General features: G+C 42.7%; 1 protein-coding gene across 1 annotated transcript; it reads right to left on the bottom strand.

Moving 5' to 3' along the window:
* Positions 1-1,737: 1,737 nt before the first annotated feature.
* NRROS (negative regulator of reactive oxygen species) lies at positions 1,738-5,890 on the bottom strand. Its single transcript, XM_015415388.1, has 2 exons — positions 5,795-5,890; positions 1,738-3,863 (listed from the first exon to the last, which is right to left on the bottom strand). Exons 1-2 carry the CDS (start codon positions 5,888-5,890, stop codon positions 1,902-1,904), a joined length of 2,058 nt encoding a protein of 685 aa, XP_015270874.1. The 3' UTR covers positions 1,738-1,901.
* Between the last annotated feature and the right edge of the window lie 13,813 nt (positions 5,891-19,703).

Raw genomic sequence — 19,703 nt, 5'->3', positions numbered from 1 at the left:
ACTTAAATTTTTTAGAAAAATATTGAATGCAACATATGCTATTGTAGTCTAGAACTCAAATACACAGTATGACACACACACCCCTTGACAGAGCCCGAGGGGGGGGGGAACCTGTAAACTGTTGATGTGAATGCTCACTGTTCTTATCTGACATAAAGCTGAGCCATGAAATGACACAGATAGTTGTCAGGGGAACTTGAAGCCATACAACAGCTGGGAGCACCCTGTGGAAACTCGCACCATATGGGTCCAATTTGGATTGGGACCATGGCATGGGGGAGGGCTCCTGCTTCCCCCCACCCACCTACACTATTTCCCCAACCTGAAGTGGACCGAGGGAGTGTTATTTACCCTGTCAGGGATACTGCACATGCACTGAATGCTTGCATGTATCTCTCTTATATATAAAAGCCGAATGGTGGTGGCACTTCTCTAGAACATTCCATACGCTTTGGAATTGGTTGGCGCCCTGGTGTGTCACTCAGAATCTGTCCCTATCCACTGGCTGCATTGCTTGAGTTTCGCCTCCAACATTCTAAACAGTTTGCTGTTCCTCCCCCCCCCTTAGCCAGTCAGAACACAGAGGTTATTTGCATATGCAGCCTCATTGGCCTTTGCCTCGGAACACAGAGGTCGTTTGCATATGCAACTTAATTGGCTCTTGCCTCTAACATTCTAAAGTTTGCTCTTCTGAGGTAAAATGTGTCCAATCTCCAGGTGAGGGCTGGAGATCACTCAGAATTACAACTGCTTTCCAGATGGCAGAGATCAGTTCCCCTGGAGAAAATGGTGGGCTCTGTATCCTTATATGCTGCTGAGGTGGCCCCCGTATGACAGCCAATGTGACGTAGCAGTCAGGGCTTCAGAGCACGGGAGAGGCTGCAGATGTGTGTGGGGTGGAAAGCTGAAGAGTGAGGGGAAAATAAAGGTCAGTTGAGGATTGGCTGGGAACGAGATGGGGTTGCCAAATCCAGGTGGGGAATTCCTGGAGATGTGAGGGATGGAGATGTGAGGGATGGAGCCTGGAGAGGGTGAGGTTTCAGGAGGCGTGGGACCTCAGACAGGTACAAAGCCATAGACTCCACCCTCCAAACCAGCCATTCCCTTCTGGGAACCATCAAGCAGGTGAGGCTTTAGGCCTCTCTATGTTCTATGGTTCTCATCCAAAGAAGGCCTTGGAATACCTCAGAATTATGTTTGAAGCATGAAACTCCCAGAGCACATCTGTCAGCAGGAGACTGGGGAGGACATGCTGAGGACAAAAGTGCTTTGAAATGCGTATATAGGACATGGTTTCCATTCTTGACTTTATTGCAATATATGTGACGACCTGTATTTCTTCTCTTTTTCCTTCCGCACCAATGTTGACCTACAAAAGCCTACAGTGCTTAGATGTCTTTAGAACATGAATAATGAAAAATGCATAAACCCAGGAATGCAAGAAGAAGAAGAAAAACAGAAACTCCACAGTATGCCCTCCAACATTAATCCTCCTCCAAAGCCCTTCAGTTAGTGTCTCAACAAGGCCAGAAATGGAAACACCTTCTCTTTTAGAATAAAAATACCTAAGAAGCCACATCTCCTTGAGAGTTTCATTTATTCATACATCCTTCATCATGATTAATTTTCAGTATAAGGTTCTTGCTATGGTCTTTCTTATTTGTCAAGGCTTTCCTATTATAAAATACTGTATAATATTCCCTTATACAGTACCCTCAGTACACAAGACTGCAGGCATGTTGTTCCATCCCTGCCAACAGCAAGGAAATGATACTAGTAAGGCAGCTTTATTCAAAAAATGTCCACACATGGTTGTTAGAATCACAGCAATGGAAGAGTACTGGCTGTACCCATTCCTGTGGCTCAGAGGCTTTCTTCTCCCCCCCCCCCCACCTCTCACATCAATAAGGGCTGGATGTCCTATACCTGCTCTTCACCATTTGCAGAATCTGTTGCCTGAAAGTCAAAAAAATTATGGCAAAGGCAACCAGCAGAGCTAAGCAAGTGGGAAGAGCCATCACCAGATAAAGCAGCACTATGTCTACGCTGAGCCACCTGCAACTCTGGAGGATCGATTCTGGTAGATTTGCTGCACTGATTAACCTGGAGGAGTAATTGCAGGTGACTTGACTCATGTCCGCAATGTGTACAGTGCGGCGGCTGTGAAGGGCATCCCACCACTCCAGACTGCAACAGTCATAGGGATTCTGGCTGAGGTAGATCATACGTAAACTCTTCCCAAGCTGATTTTGCATGACATGTTGAGGTAGTGAGTTCAGGCAGTTTCTCCTGAGATCAAGAATGCTTAGTCTCAAGCCTATTAAAGACTCAGGGAAGCTGGCCAGAGAATTTTCAGACAGGTCCAGATTTCTGAGCTTCTGAAAGGCAGCAAAGTCCGCATTTATGCTTGCAGCAGACAGGCCAGTGTTCCTGAGAGAGAGCACCTGCAGGGATGGTGCCACATTTTGCAGAGATACCAGGCCACCCAGCAATGCACTTGGATTGTCAGAAAGATCTAAATGCTCTAAGGAGGTACTCCTAAAGACATGGCTGCCCAGCACTTTGAGGCCACAACCAGTCAAGAAGAGATTCCTCAAGGAGCCAGCATTCCTGAATTCTGTGCAGCTGGGACTTGTACCACCAGTGGTGCTTCCATGTAGGGCACAAATCTCTACTGGGTTGTGACTGAGGTCAACTGTAGTGATCTTTGCTGTATGGGTAAACATTTCAGCTGGCAAAGCTTGCAGTCTGTTGTCGCTTAGATTAAGCCATCTGAGATTAGGTAAAGTCACTGCAGGACCCAAGCTTATCTGTAGATCCATAAGCTGATTGTAGCTGAGATCCAAATGAACAAGGGAGTTTAGCAGTTCATGAATGTACAATGTGTCCAAGCAGTTGTGACTGAGTTTCAGGTGAGTTAGGGACACCATCCCTTCAAAAAATCTTTCAGGCAGGTACCGGACCTGATTCCAGCTCATGTCCAGAAAGCTCAGGAAAGGGAGGGCACCATGGCTGATCTCCTCCCAAAGGTTGGTGATCGTGACATTGGTGACATTGCCATACAGTGACTGCAGATGCAGTGTACTCTCTGAATCATTGAAGAGTTTGCCATAAAAGTTCATTTGATTGTGTGTGAGCAGCAGTGTTTGCAGTTTATTTAGCCGGGGCAACAGGGGGAAGAACAGGAGGCGGTTGTGGGAAAGGTCTAGTGTTTCTAGTTCAAAGGTGGCATTATACTCTGCAGCCAGGAACCATTCAATGCGGTTGTTGCTGACATTGAGTACACGGAGTTGAGCAAGGTCAAAATCGACAATGCAAGGCATGTAGTTGTAGGCCAGATTAAGATATTGCAGCCTGTGTAAACTTTCAAAGGTGCCAATCTCAATCTCAAAGATGTAGTTCTGCTGCAAATCCAGGTCCTGCAGGCGGAACAAGTTTTTGAAGTGAGAGTCATCCAGCCTCATAATAGCATTCCTGGCCAAAGACAAAGACTCTAAGGAGGACAATTGCTGGATCAGGGTGGCCACCATCTCCTCAGTGAGTTGGTTTCCTGATAGGTCCAGCTTCCTCAGGGCAGGCAAAGACCATAGAGCAGCTGCTGTCATGGAACAGTTCATGAAGAGAGCATTGTTGGCCAGGAAGAGAAAACTAAGACTCCTGCTGGAAAGGAAGGCCCCAGGTTCAATGAGCTCCAGCCCATTCTTGCACAGTCTGAGGCTCTGCAGGAATTGATACTGCCCCAAAGACGTATTCCTTAGAGTCTGTATAACATTGGCATCCAGAAGAAGTTCCTCTGTTTCAGCAGGCAAGTCTACTGGGACAGAGCCTAGCCACCTCCCATTGCAATCAGCACTTCTCTTTTCCTGCAGCAAAAAACCAAATCAATTTGTGGAACAGCAAAAGGTGGAACAGGCTTCTATAGCCATTGCAAATGCTATTAGGCAGAGTGGATAAACCTTACAGGTCTTAAGTTCAAATCTACTAACTGCACACACACACAAAACCCATTAGGTGTCTTTGGGCAAAGCATTGCCCTTCAGCCCCAACATCTATAAAATGGGGACTATTACAGAGTTACTCCAGTCTAAGTCCTTTATAATCAATTGATTTAAACTGCATACAACTGCACTGTCAGTGACCTACCATACATGATACCATCACAAACTCATATAACCATTCAGATTTGGCTCTGTTACTACATCACACAGCCAAATCAGAACAAGGGCAGCACTGCCTGCTTCCATTCTGAATGACAGAACATTTTTACCCTGTTTCACATGCTTCCCCTCTCCCAGTTATTGCAAGGTGGGATTTCCTCCATAAAACATGCCCCTCCACATTTTATCGCATCCCTAGTAGCCTCTGTACAGATTATCTGAGGGCAAGATTACAGAGTTTTAGCTTTTATATACTGAATCTAGCTGTTTAGCAAACAGAGATCTGAACAAGGATCCCTGTATCCCTCCACACAGTAAGTCTGTGTGTTTATAGAATAATGGAAATGGGCTCCTGACTTATATACAGATATAGCATTACAGGATCTTTAAGGAACTCCCCATTCTGTTTTACTGTGTGTGCAGAGAATTAACACTCTATTAGACAGTATACCCTCGGTGTGTGCTACCTAACTGGCATACACACAGTAAAGCAGCCACCTGTACAAGCTTCACATACCATTGTGAAGATGACCCATGTACGGCTGTGTAAGGAAATATAATGTGTTAAGTAACTCTTACTTACAGAAAAATTACTTCAACACATGGGAAAACCTGTAATATTGCAATATTTGGGGTTTAGCTTGCTTTGCTTGATTAGTTTGAGACACCACTTCCTGAAATCTGTCACTTATTATCCCACCTTTCATCTAAGAAGCTCACATGGTTTCAACCACTCCTCCATTTTATTCACACAACGGCCATGCAAAGTAGATTAGGCCAAGAGAGCCTAAAATCACTCTGTGAGTTTCATGTTAGAGTAGGGATTTGAACTTGGGACTGCATCGTCCTTTTCCAACAGTCTAACCCTTGCACCACACCAGCTCATATGATTATATCCTTGTTCATCAAGCTCTTTGAGCTCATAGCTACCTTCACATCTTATTCCATCTTCTGGAGTCCCTGACCCAATAGCAATAACTCCATAGTTGTTACACAGCCCAGTATGCAGAGGTCACGCTATGTGGGCTGGGGCTCCTATTCAACAGTGCCAGTAAAGAGGGTTGATCAACAGGGCATTACAGACCACCTTCTAAAACAACACACTGGGAAGACAAAGCAGCAATTCTTCCCAAATTGGATTTAGAAGGTTAGGGAAACAGGGGAACAGTCATGCCCCTGAATCCAATATAGATCAACAGGGAATGCTCTTCATTGTCTTGGCCTGTGGTACAAGGAAGGCTCTACCTATGTCAGACTCCTACCTGTTCCTGGACCTTTGTACCACTTCTTCAAGTGTCCAACGCCTTCCAGGGGAGCACAATTTGAGTGCTATGGGACTACACAGAATCCAGCCATCCCCCTCCAAAGCCCTCAAACCTCAAGGTCACAGGAAAACACTGGAAAAATGTTCCTTAATGTTTCTAAAATGGACAGAGAAGTAGAATGGCTGAACATACTCAATTTTCGGAACAATCTAGTGGATTCCTGGAATCTTGCAGTTAGTGACACTTAGATCAGTTTGTGATATAGAATTAAAATGTTATCATTTTACTCAAAATGTCATGTTGAATCTATATTTTTAAACAAAGACCTGTGGTGATGAGAAACAATATGTTTAAGGTTTTCAAAAGACTCACTAGTTTGCAGAGACTGTGATCGGCTGTAAGCTTGCTTCCCCATTCTGTATCTACGAAAACTACACATAGGAAGATGCTCAAGGTTACTAATGCCATTTCAACAGCAGAATTCCTGCAAAGAAAGACACAGTAGGGGGAAAATGTGTTCAAAAGTCCCATCCTTTTTGGGGGGGAGAGAATTTACAGCTTATTATCTCATAAATAATACTAGAAAACATAAAACATTGTAAGAAGCCATTGAAACCATCCAAATACCGGGTCTTGCACTTACTGCAAACACTACATTAAGCTCTGCCATGAATGGAATGCATATGCTTTTCACACAGGCACTCTACGGGTACACTACACAGATATTTACGGTCACTTAGGAAATCAAACACCCCTTCCTGAATATTCACACTCCTGCCAGAACTAGCAGCTGCATTTTCAACTAAGTGCAAAATCGGCATGAAATCTGTTCACAGCTCACGTGCATTTGGGCTCTTACGCTTGCTGAAACATACCTTGTTCTGCAAGTCTGCCTCTAGGGCTGCACCATCAGGTATCGATTTTGTGATCAGATTTTTTTTTTTACATTGTTGAGAAGCTGGGATAGTATTCCATAACTTTAAAAAATATTACTGAACAGGGATGTTTAAAAGACCACCAGATGAAGAACTAGGAGATCCTTCGAGCACTGACTAGCAAAGGTGCCTACCCTGAGTTCCTGCTCTGCTGTATCACTCTCCTTTTCTTTGCCCTCACAGGTCAGTTCTGTAATTTTTATCCATTATCTGCCTTCTGTCCCCACCTGGCCCTTGAACACTATTCCAATAGCTGGGACTATTGTTGATGTTAACAACCATTAGCCCTGTGTTGTCTCTCACCTGAGCATAATTCAGAGCCAACTTTCTATTTTACAGCATCCTATGTGATGTACTCCAAGAATCACGCAGCATGGAACCAGTGTTCCCTCTAAGCTGAGTTAGTGTGAGCTAGCTCACAGTTTTTTAGCCTCCAGCTCACACATTTTTGTCTTAGCTCAGGAAGGATGGCTCCAGAGCAAACTAATTTATGCAGTAGCCAAATCACTCACTCACAACTTTAATGCCAGTAGCTCACAAAGTAGAATTTCTGCTCACAAAACTCCACAGCTTAGAGGGAGCACTGCATAGAACCAATACACATTCTCAGTTAATTCATATATGTACTAAACTTAGGTTGTGTTTTGCAGATTTTATTCAGACTGAAAGAGCAGCAGTTCCCTCCTGTTAACTTCAGCCAATCCTTAATGCAAAGAACGGGGCCAAGTTCTGGGATTGGTACTCACCGTTTGGAGCAACGTGCTCAGCTCTGGGAGGCTCATTCTGTACCACCAATTGTCCTCCAATCTCGCCGTTATCTGTCACCCCCTCTACACACACATACACAAACACAAAATTAGCTGTTTGCTCTCACTTAGCACCAGATTAATTTAGAACTTGCGGAAGGAACTAACTAACGGAAACTGCAGTCACATGGATCACAGAGTGAGTTGCAAGCTGTTTCACCCCTTGAGCTCAGCAGTTAAACACACGCGCGCGCACAGGTTGTGCATATGCAAGTCACTCAAAAATGAGAAGGAGTTGAGAAGAAAGGAAATGGGAGGAAGGAAATCATGCAGAGCAAATCTTTGAAGCTAGTAGTTGACGCTTACTGACTGCAACCTTGCGGTGGTGGTGGTGGGGAGTATGGGAATTAGTTTTCTGTTCCATTAATATCCTTGGAATACAGCTTTGGAAACATTAAATAAGGACAATGTTTCATTGGGGTTCCAAGAAACAGCAGAAACCCAACACACAATATTATATGCCCGTAGTGAGCCAACCCATATGTAACCCATGCTATAACTTGAATTGGGGACACATATTTTGCACATATCTGCTAAGCCAAGACATCATCCCTCATAAATAGAAGAATTTTAAAAGAGCCTGTCCAGTATTATGTTCATTTTATCCACATTCTTTATTCAGGTATACAATCAAAAAATGGTACAAGTGTACCTTGAAGTCTACTTTTTTTCAGCAAAATATGTGCATGATGGATAAAAGAGGAGGGTTTAAATAGAAGAACCCATGAATTTGTGCCAGAGTTATTCGGCAGGTAGTCCTGGCATAGACCAGATGTCAATAAGAAAGACATCCAAAGATGTGAAGTGATGTAGCTAAGAAATTAGAGACCTCAGGGTAACAGAATCAAGTGTGGCAGCACAGGCAGCAGACTGGTTGTCTGGGGAAAAGATCAGGGAGAGAGACAATGAGAAGGCTACCACATTGAGTAATCTGGGGTTGAAGCTGGATCCAAGGAAGAGAAACTGAGAATTTAAAATTAATGAAGTAACATAAACAGGGAAGGGATCATCTAAAAACCCAAAATGAATGCAATCAGTGAAGTGAAAGAGTCAGAGGAGAGGAGACACAAATAAACTAATAGAGTAGAGATGTCTTCGGGATTATGAAAATCACTATGGATTAATATAAAAGAAGAGTCTAGCCAAGAATCAAAGGCAGACAATCCAAAAGAGAATGAACTAGAACAGAGGTGTCGAATTCATTTGTTACGATGGCCAGATCTGACATAAATGTGACTTTGTTGGGCCAGGCCATGTGTGCCATAAAAGATAAGTCCAGGTACCGGAGATATAAACTTTATAAAGGACAGCAGCTGGTAAGCTCCAAGTTGGTGTGTCCTCACTGCAAGGCCCCATGGACTGGGAGAGGGGTGCAGAGGAAAATCCGCATGGGCACTTTGGAGAGCCAGAGCTGCAGCGCTGGGTAGACACTCCCATGCTGCCTGGAGGGGGGCAAACCCCTTCCCCAGTCCACTCCTGCCACCAGTGCTGTGAGCTTGAGCCACAGGGTAAAAACACAAAGCAGGTGAGTATTGCAAGCTCTTCCCTGCCCCCAAACCACCATTGAAGGGGACTGGGAAGACAAGTTGAACTAACCCCCACCTGCAGATGCAGGGGGGGGGTAGCCCAGGTCCAAGGCCACATGCATGGTGGGACCCTGGCCAAGCAAAGCCCAATAAGCTAGAGAGGCCCATGTGCCAGTGGCTGCCTCCAACCAAGGCCATCAGGCAATCCATGGCGGGGCAATGCTGGGAGTTCAAGCTAGAGATCATCTGCAAGCTGTGCCACTCCCTCACAGCAGCCGCTGCCCCAGGCCAAAGGCCGCTGAATCATCTGATGGGGAGCAGGCACTGGGCACACAAGGCCATGCATGTGACAAAGCCCCCTGGCTGCCCAGTGTCCAGTATAATGGGAGATCACTGGCACTGCCTCCCCCCCATGAGGCAGTAGCTGCCTACAGCCAAAGGTCACCAGGTGGTCCATGGAGGAGGGAGGTCCGGCCACCAAGCTGCATGCTTGGTGGCAAGACTAAGCACTGGCCACCAGCAGGCCCCAGCAGAGGATTGTCTGTATCCCCCCCCCATACAAACATTGATCCTCATGGCCATCCAGGACAGAATCCCCGGAACTGCAGGCCAAGCGGAGAGGTGTGCAACCTTACCTTGGAACCCAAAGCCAGCATGAATGTGGCTACAGTGGCTCCCAACTTACCAGTGAGGCTGCCACTGAAGCGAAGGAGTTCTGCTTGTGTGGTGCAGACGAAGTTGTTCCACTGTCCTGAAACCACCATCAGAGTGGTTCCGCCCACTCCCTTTCCAAGCAGCCTCCTGTTCCCTCACTTTCACCAGTGGCTCACGGACCAATTAGAGCCCTGGATGGGCTGGTTCCGGCTCCTGGGCCTTATGCTTGACACCCCTGAACTAGAAAGCTGATGAACAACAGCTACCTAAGTTAAACAGCAAGTGGACTGAAGCAACTCTATGATCATGGGCTGAAGAGCAGAACCACTCAATCAAAGGGAGAGAAAATAAAACTGCATCACCTTGTTTATTTGTCTTGGTCCCCCAAAGTAATCTTAATTGGGGGGGGGGGCGCTTATGCACTGTATCACAGGTTTTCTTCTTTGACTTTGGAATGGAATGAAGTTTCTCCCAAGTAATGGGTACATTTTCTTCCGGTTTAAGATTAAAATCCTAGCATATTATTGGACCTATAGCAACTCTTTCTCATCCTATCCCCATCCACAAGGCAAACAAATGTGTTATGTAGATGAGCTATGAAAGAACAGCCCATATCTCCTGTTCAGTAGAGTTTATTTATTTAAAATTCTTCTATGCTGCCACGAGTCCTGCTCTAAGTGGTTTAAAAGAATGACACAGTACTAATACAAGCAATTAAAAACAAACCATAAAAACTCTGCATCATTTTAGAAGAGGAGGACTAAACACTGTCTCTTAGCCTCAGCCTCCAGAGGGGGGTTACAAGAGAGTCAGACAGATAGACAGGCAAACTCTGAGCATCCTTCCTGTTTACTCTTCTGCCTCTGTCCCTTTGATGTGTAGATTGATACTCTCAGGGAATTGCTTCCTTCTGTTCTCTGTTCTCTCTCTCACACACACACACACAGAGGCAAAGAAGGAGCATGTTTCTCTCCATCTTTGGCACCATGGATGCAAATGCATTTTGCATCTGTATACATCCAGGTAGTTTCTATCCCTATCTCTCAGCCTGCACTATCTAGAATGTAGTTCCTTGAATAAAGGATTCTTATTAGTTTGAAACTGACAAGTGGTTCTGTGTAACTCTATAACTTTGCTAGCACATACAGAACAAAGAAGCTACTGCTGCGTGTAGCTACTAAATAAAATGGAGATTACTGGCTTACTATACTAGTGAATCTAACACATAAAACAGAGGCAGACCATTAAAAAACTGGAAAGATAAAAACCCCAATTAAAAGTCAGGGTAAAAAACCTGATGTTTTGGCCTGGCTCTTAAAAGAAGGCAAAGTACATGCCAGGCAAGCCTCAAGTGGTAGGGTGTTCCAGAGGCGACTGTGGGACAGGCACTGCCTAATTTAAGTCTAAGAATTTATGGGGCTAAAACATTAGCAGGTTCATTTACCTCCCTTCTGCCCAAGTCTGAACTGTATTTTAGGCCTTGTTTGAATATGGCCTAATTCGGGGGTGGGGGGTGGGCAGGTCACAGCCGACTTATGGTTACCTTAGGGTTTTCAAGGCAAAAGATATTCAGAGGTGGTTTGCCACTGCCTGCCTCTGCAGAATGATCCTTGACTTCCCATCCAAGTACTAACCAAGGCTGACCCTGCCTGGGCCGTCCAGGGCAGAGCAGAGTCGAATCACTCAACCCTAATCTTCTAAATACAGAGTAGCAGCAGCAGCTTCCTCCTTAACAGTTCTTAGACCAACTTTCACCCAAGCAAGGCCTGTTGGGTTGAAGGGGAAGAATGAAAAAGGGGCCAATTTTAATATATGATGCATCCTTCTCAGACAATTAAAAAAACCCTCCCTTCCTATTCTAAATCAATAGCAATCTATGTAAGCAAGGCAAAAGAGTACTTTCCACCTGCATAAAAGTCATCCTTCCAACCCCCAGTTAGTTCACTTTAGGAAGTGAAATTAGCAGAAGTGAAAATGCTATAGCGTTAACAAATCTTCCCACAGCCCCATGTATGCCTCAAAGAAACCCGCTCTCTTGGCAAGATGGCCAACCACATATTACATGGTTCAAATACACTAAGAGGAAATTAACTAAAAAAGTAACATGATCTAAAACTATTCTTTTCATTGGGTTCTTTGCCAGTCAGGCAGGGTGTAACCAGGGGTTACAAGCAGTATTCCCACTAAGCTGAGTTAGTGTGAGCTAGCTCACAGTTTTTTTAGCCTCTGGCTCACACATTTTTGTCTTAGCTCAGGAAGGATGGCTCCAGAGCAAACTAATTTATGCAGTAGCCAAATCACCTGCTCACAACTTTAATACCAGTAGCTCATGAAGTAGAACTTTTGCTCCCAGGATTCCATAGCTTAGAGGGAGCATTGGTTACAAGCTGATTCAACCCAAGATTTTTGGGAAAACAAGCTAATTCATGATAATACTTTGCAGGTATGAATGAGAACCTGATTGTACAGTTAAAAATCAGTGAAGATCACAGCCCGCCCGCCCCAGTACTCAGAACATCATCCTTCCTTTCTCAGTCCAGATTCTCCCTGGCTTATAGTGGATTTCTCAAGACCACTATAATCATATTTATCCTGGAAAAGAAACTTCTTTTAGGATGCTTAAAGGCAGGAAAGAGTACCTTAAAGAAGGTGTTCATTAGAGCTCATTATAAGCAGGTGAATGCTTCTGAATGTAAAACGTACTCACTTTATTTGCATGTTTCTGTACCTAACAATTCCAACCCACTGATTTTTCATTCCTTTCTTTGAAGTCCCACATATGTGAATTGGTTGCCAATCAACTGGTTTGCTCCCTCAACCAGGATTCTAAATTGAAATTAAGCAACAGTTTTGAGTACAAATCATGAAGCAAACCCCAGTTTGATTGAGCGACCAAGTTCAGATATCATGGCAAACTGGAATTTGATTCAAGGGGGGGGGGGTAGAGAGAATGGCAGCCATGACACGCTTGGGCAAGAAAAGTGTGAGGAATACTATAGTGTGGGTGCTCTGTTGCTGCCACAAATGACTCTGCATTCACAGCAATAATGTATGGAACACAGAAAATCATAACCATGTGGATGCAGCTTAGGAGCCTGCCAGTATCAACTTCACCAGAGCAAATTTTTGACCAAATATATTTATCTGCTTACCCAGACCAAGAATTGGTTAAAATACTATGCAAACCAGACAAGCTGAAGCCAAAATGTTAAATGCACTCTGGTCCTTGCCCAATAAGCAAAGATGGGGGAAAGCATTTGTCAAAAATCTGTTTCCTGATCGCCACTTTGACAACTCCCAGTTGTGCCCAATTAATAGTGTGAACAGCTGTCACAGAAGTCCTGTTGGCGTTACAGTGAACACTTGTACATTCTGCATGTACATGTGTACATCTGTCTTTAAGGAAGAGCTGACAGGATCAGTTTGCAACTGAAATCATGGACCAATACCTGAATAAATGTCAGACGTGTATTACTTGTTAAGCTGAACATGCATTAAATGTAACATTACTTGGGTACTTTAAAAATATTGAGTTACACTGTACACAGATTGTATGTGTGCTCACTCATCCTCAGACACAAAGTTCTAGACACCTACTTGACAAATTAAAGAAGGGGCCATATTCATAGCCACATATTCAGCTATTAACTTGTATCCCAAAGCCCTGATTTTCTAAGACTCCCCTTACTCAATATTCATTCTGACTTGCAAAGAGAATTAATGTTTATTCTATCTCGTCCTCCCCTGGAATAAAATAAATTCCTTGTTTATTGAAAGAAAAAAAACCTGGAAGATTGCCGTTTAAAAAGAATGTGGCCCTACCCTGACCTGGCTAGCTCAGGCAAGCCCGATCTCATCAGATCTCAGAAACTAAGCAGGGTCAACTCTGGCAAGTGGTTGGATGGGAGACCTCCTTGAAATACCAGAGGCAAGAGGCAGGGGCAGGCTTTATTCAGCCACCTCTCTGAATATCCTCCAGGCCCCCAGTAGGGGTCAGTTATCATAGGTCGCCATGACTTCCAGGTGCACACACACTCTGATGCGCGCATGCGCACACACACACATATATGAAAAATACAAAAAACACCAAAAAATGTGGGCCTCCCTCTAACCTGTGGAGTCTTGTAAGCAAAAATTCTACTTTGTGAGCTACTGGCATTAAAGTTGTGAGCGAGCGATTTGGCTACTGCATAAATTAGTTTCCTCTGGAGCCATCCTTCCTGAGCTAAGACAAAAATTTGTGAGCCAGAGGCTGAAAAACTGTGAGCTAGCTCACACTAACTCAGCTTAGAGGGAACACTGGATGATCACCAAGATTAAAAAACAATAATGCTGCTAAAGCCAGGGAAGGCTCCCAGAAGTGATATGATCTCCCCAGTATTGATCAAAACCAATACTGACTGGTTGGCACCAATGTTGGTTGCATTTTTCACACACATTGACCACTCAGCCCAGATCCCTAGGGACTGGGGCTTAGCTATTATTGTCCCATTATTTAAGAAGGGAGAAAGGATAAACCCTTCAGATTACTGTCCAATTAGCCTTCTTAGTGTGGTTAGCAAGCTTTATTCCAGACACTTATATTGGAAACTGTGGGACTGGATGGACCAAGAAAATATACTAATGGAGGAGCAGGCAGGTTTTAGAGCTAGTCACTCAAACTACAGATCAATGTTTGATACTGCATCATTTGGCAGAGAAATATAGTTCTAGACCACAAGGGGCGCTATATGCCTCTTTTGTTGATTTCAAAGCTGCCTTTGACAGTATCCCCAGACACAGGCAATGGGTTAAACTTGAGAACTCTACAATTGATAAAAGATTATACGTACTTATGCACATGCTACATGAAAGTAATGTCCTTAGGGTAAGATGCTGCCCCCAGGGCCACCTGTCTGGTAGAGTCCCACTGCAGAAAGAAGTAAAACAGGGATATATCCTGGTACCTCTACTTTTCAACTTCTATATTATCTCCATGGTTACCAAACCCAAGGTCCCATCCTCCTAAATTAGCAGCAGAGTGATCTCCGCCTTACTACATGTGGGTGATACAGTAATTCTATCTCATTCGCAAGTAGGCCTTAGGAGAGCACTTTGGGCCTTTACTGTATACTACCAAGAAGAACAACTTGTAATAAATTACTGAAAAACTAAAATCATCACCTTTACCAAAAGTGTGAGAGAGAGAGATGGCAGACTGAGGGAGATATGGTCTAGTCTTCCAGTCGACAGGGTCATGGAGAGCCCAAGCATTGCATGTGGCTGAGAATGCCCACAGAATTACCTCAGCCATTCTGAGATGAGATTCTTCTTCAGAAAAGGGGCTTCCTACATCCCTGCAGCAATCAAGATTTTCTAGGGAAAGGTGATTGCCCGACTAATGTATGGTTCTCAGCTTTGTTTTACAAAGATCTTCACCCCTTAGAAGCAGTGCAATCCAAGTTTTTGTGTTCAATATTTGGAGTCCTTCAGTGTATACCAAATGCTCTCCTCAGGCTGGAGGCAGGGATGGTTTCACTCGAGGCTCACACGTGGGTTCAAATAACCACTCTCAAGGCTTTTTTTCTGGAGGAACGCACTGGAACAGAGTTCCGGAACCTCTTCGACAAAATTCTTTTTAAAATGTTTGAAAGTTCATGAGTTTTCAGTATACAAATTGAAAACTTCATTTCCCTTTTGTGAGTTCCGGCACTTCCCCCCCCCCAAAAAAAAGCCCTGATTAAAATTAAACTGTAACTCCCAGGGACTTATCCCTCTTATTCTTAGAGATAACCACCTCTCAAATTGACTGGGAATTGTTGAAGGAAAATCGCAAGAGTACGGTTTCTTCCCTTCAGCCCTGTTACATCTAGGCTTTCAGAAAGCCAAAGAAATACTTAAGCAACAGATTTGGGACCCGCTCTTCAGTCTGATAGAGCCTGCCTGCAGCAGCATCCTATAGTTACAAACCTTTCCAAAACCCCTTTCTTGCCGGCAGATTATTTAACAGCACTAGAAGTCCCTAAATACCGAAGAATATTTACCCTGGCACACTCTGCCCTCAGGCTTTCCGGAAGTCAGATACCTCATACACAACAGGTGTATCCCTGCCAAATGGGAAAGGTTGAGACCACAGAGCATGTATTATTGCACTGCTCCTATTATGGTGACATTCATTCAAAAATACATCATGCCAGTGTTAGTGAACTCCCCAGGAAGATTGGAGCCATTCTACATCTCCCTGCTTCTCTCTGATCTTTCTTCAGAAATAACTCGCAATGTCACAAAACTTTATATGAGGGTATACAGCATACGTAAGCAGATGGTTAAGTCCCTAAACAAGGCTGGACTATAATGACACCTTTAAATTTATTTGCTGATCCTAGTATTGTATGTGACAAGTTTTTAAACTGATTTTATATCAAAATAAACTGTATTGAACTGCAAAGAGAATTATTGCTTATTCTGTTTTGTTCTCCCCTGGAGTAAAATAAATTTCTTGTTTACTGAAAGAAAAAACTGGCAGATTGCCAGTCCAAAAAAACACACACACACACATTAATCAAGTCCTATCAAACTTTTAATCAGTAAGTATTCTAACATGAGATGTGGCAAACTGTAACCAGTTTAGATCACGAGTATTACTAAATGTTTTAGAGTACTATGAACAACATCCAGAGAAATCATTGGCCTTAATGTTCCTTGATGCAGAAAAGGCTTTTGATAATATTTCATGGGAATTTTTATTCCAAAAACTGAACTTTTGGGAATGCAGAACCCATTTTATTACGATGATCCGAGCGATATATAAGCAACAATATGCCAATGTGGTCATCAATGGGGACTTGACCTCAAATATTGAAATTCAGAAAGGAACACGACAGGGATGCCCCTTATTTCCACTATTATTTATCTTTGTACTCGAAACATTAAATAATACGATCAGGGAAAATATTCAGATAAAAGGACTTAGAGTAAAGGGGGAAGAATTTAGCTCTTAGCCTTCGCGGATGATATTTTATATATTGCAGAGGATCCAATAGATTCTTTACCCAATATAATAAAGGTGGCACAAGAATTTGGGGAGTTGGCTGGATTGAAAATAAATTTGAAAAAAACTAAAATAATTACTAAAAATTGCACAAATAATACAATACAAGAAATTCAGAAAATAACGGAGGTAGAAATAGTGAAAAAGGTTAAATATTTAGGGATCACTGTATCTAATAAAATAAGTACGCTCTTAATAGACAACTACTATAAATTTTTGGAAAAAGATTTACAATATTGGAAAAGTTTACAAATATCACTAATGGGTAGAATAGCTACTATAAAAATGAATATACTACCAACATTTCTTTTTCTTGCACAAAACATCCCAATATTTTTAAATGCCCAGGTCTTTACAGAGATGGATAAAATTATTAAAAAGTTCATTTGGTATCCCAAAAAGGCAAGGATCAAATGGAAGATTCTCCAGGATAAAAAAGAAAATGGAGGTTTTGGTTTTCCAAACTGGAAGTTATATTATCAGGCGGCATCATTAAGTTGGCTGAAAGAATGGATAAATTTGGATAATACAAGACTATTAAATCTGGAAGGGCACGACCTTAAGATGGGATGGCATGCCTACATGTGGTATGGGAAGGATAAAATCCATTCAGACTTTGGACAACATATGTTAAGGGGGGCTCTGGCTAGGAAGAGAGCTTATTATCGTTACATATGATTAAATTATCATGGTGGGAAATGTCACAACTTCAGTCTATACACTTGAAGGATATACGTGCAGGATTCCAAGACTCCAAAACTCAACTAGATAAGGTCTGGCTGTCAAGTAGTGACAAAATGATCCAAAAAAATTATAGCTTTCTGTTACAAGAATATACTCTAGATGAGCAAGTTAGTGTTTCAATGGTGGCTTGGATGAAAGATATTGGGTATTGCACAGAAATAGATAAATGGTCCAGTACTTGGAAATCTCTTAAATACCTAAGAGCTATCAACTATAAAGAAAACATTTATAAAGTAGCACACTGCTGGTATTGGTCACCAGATAGGATAGCTAAATGTACTGCTGCACTACCTAATATATGTTGGAAATGTTGTTCGAACGTCGGAACTTTTTTTCACATGTGGTGGCAATGGGTGAAAGTAAGTAACTACTGGAAGATTATTCAGAAATTTATCTCGGAAGTGATGTGTGTAACAATTGCCTTGTCCCCTGAAGTAGCTTTGCTGCATATGATTTCGGAAGGTTACAATCAAAAAGATAAATTTTTGATAATATTTATATTGACTACAGCTAGAATACTACTAGCTAAATACTGGAAACAGGAGTCCTTTCCTTCAAGAGAGGAATTAGTGTATAAATTATTAGACACAGCGGAACTTGATAAATTAAGCGTCATGCTTCAAAGAAAAGATGAAAAAAAATTGTTGAAAGGTGGAAGCGTTTATATATATGGATAAATAATCAGTAGATGTTATAGACTCAAAAGAATATAGATTTGTCTTTATATACTTTGTATGTATTTAGAAAACCGAAAATAAAACTTGGAAGACTGATATTTAATGTTTATTTGGGCTTCACTGTGGTAAACTGCTGTCCCCTGCTGTTAGAAAATCATTATTTTTTGGGTAGTCAGACCCAGAACACACTCAATTTATTAATATGTATTCTGGAATATACAAATGTTGCCAGCACATTTCTTTGATATCGGAAGACACAGTAACTCTTCAGAGTATAGGTTATTCTTTAACAGCCAACTTATATGTATGAATATTTTGTTACTTGGTCAATTATTTGCACAAGAAGTAGAAAATTCTAGGTTAGCATTACAAAGTCTGATCATTGAATGAGAAAGCACTGGAGACTTATGGTGCCTTTTGAACATTTGACTGACAGATATACAAGCAGAGCACATTGAAAGCAAATAAACAGTCTTACAGTATATAGCATAGTTCTTTACCTTGCATCAGGGTCTCCAAGACAGCCATTACACTGCATGGATGCTTCAGTCTCTTTCTTTTCCATCAAACTGCTTTATATTAGTTCTCTACAGAGAGAGAGAGAGACAGAGAGAGAGAGACAGAGTGACAGAGAGAAGGACAGGGAATAATATTTGCAAACTCTGCTGGATATAACGTTCTAATATCTGGACAGAGATTCCAAGCAATCAAGATAACATCTCCTGCCATTAGCTCCACGGATGTTTCATATCATCCTGGACTACCAGCCTAACCAAGAATACTCAACCAGCACCCATAACATCCAGAAAGAGAATTTTGGTTAGGGTCCCCAACAGACCTGGAGAAAATGTCCTGTCTCTTTAATAGAGGCTTAACAGGATATTATTTACCAGGTGGTGTTATCCATGAATCAAAAGCCATTTCCACACATTAAGTATCTGTTAAAGAGATACTTTAAAGTTAAAGAGAACTATGGCAGGTCCTTAAAGAGATGGGAGTACCAGACCACCTCACATGTCTCTTGAGAAACCTGTATAAGGGCCAAGAAGCAACAGTTAGAACCGGATATGGAACAACTGATTGGTTTAGCATAGGAAAAGGAGTACGACAAGGATGTATATTGTCGCCTTGCTTATTTAATATATATGCAGAGTACATCATGCGAAATGCTGGCCTGGATGAATCACAAGCGGGAATTAAGATTGCTGGGGAAAAGATCAACAACCTCAGATATGCAGACGATACCACTCTGATGGCAGAAAGTGAAGAGGACCTCAAGAGCCTCTTGCTCAGGGTAAAAGAGGAGAGCGCAAAAGTGGGCTTGAAGCTCAACATCAAAAAAACTAAGATCATGGCATCCGGCCCCATCACTCCTTGGCAAATAGAAGGGGAAGTCGTGGAAGTAGTGACAGACTTCACGTTCCTGGGATCCCAGATCACCACAGACTGTGACAGCAGCCATGAAACTAAAAGACGCCTGCTCCTTGGGAGGAAAGAGATGGCGAACCTAAACAGCATGATAAAGAGTAGAGACATCTCCCTGCCAACAAAAGTCCGCATGGTCAAAGCAATGGTATTCCCAGTAGTCATGTATGGCTGCGAGAGTTGAACTATAAGGAAGGCCGAGCGCCGAAGAATAGATTCTTTTGAACTGTGGTGCTGGAGAAGACTCTTGAGAGTCCCTTGGACTGCAAGAAGATCAAATCAATCAATCCTAAAAGAAATCAACCCTGACTGTTCCCTGGAAGGCCAGATAATGAAACTGAAGCTCAAATACTTTGGCCACCAAATGAGAAGGGAGCGATCACTGGAGAAGACCCTGATGCTGGGAAAGATTGAAGGTCAAAGAAGACGGGGACGGCAAAGGATGAGATGGTTGGACAGTGTCATAGACCCAACGAACATGAAA

This window comes from Gekko japonicus, unplaced genomic scaffold, assembly GCF_001447785.1.
Source record: "Gekko japonicus isolate JY-2015 unplaced genomic scaffold, Gekko_japonicus_V1.1 scaffold1046, whole genome shotgun sequence".
NCBI lineage: Eukaryota > Metazoa > Chordata > Lepidosauria > Squamata > Gekkonidae > Gekko > Gekko japonicus.
The sequence above is the reverse complement of the archived record's forward strand: the minus strand, read 5'-3'. Positions and strand labels throughout refer to the sequence as shown.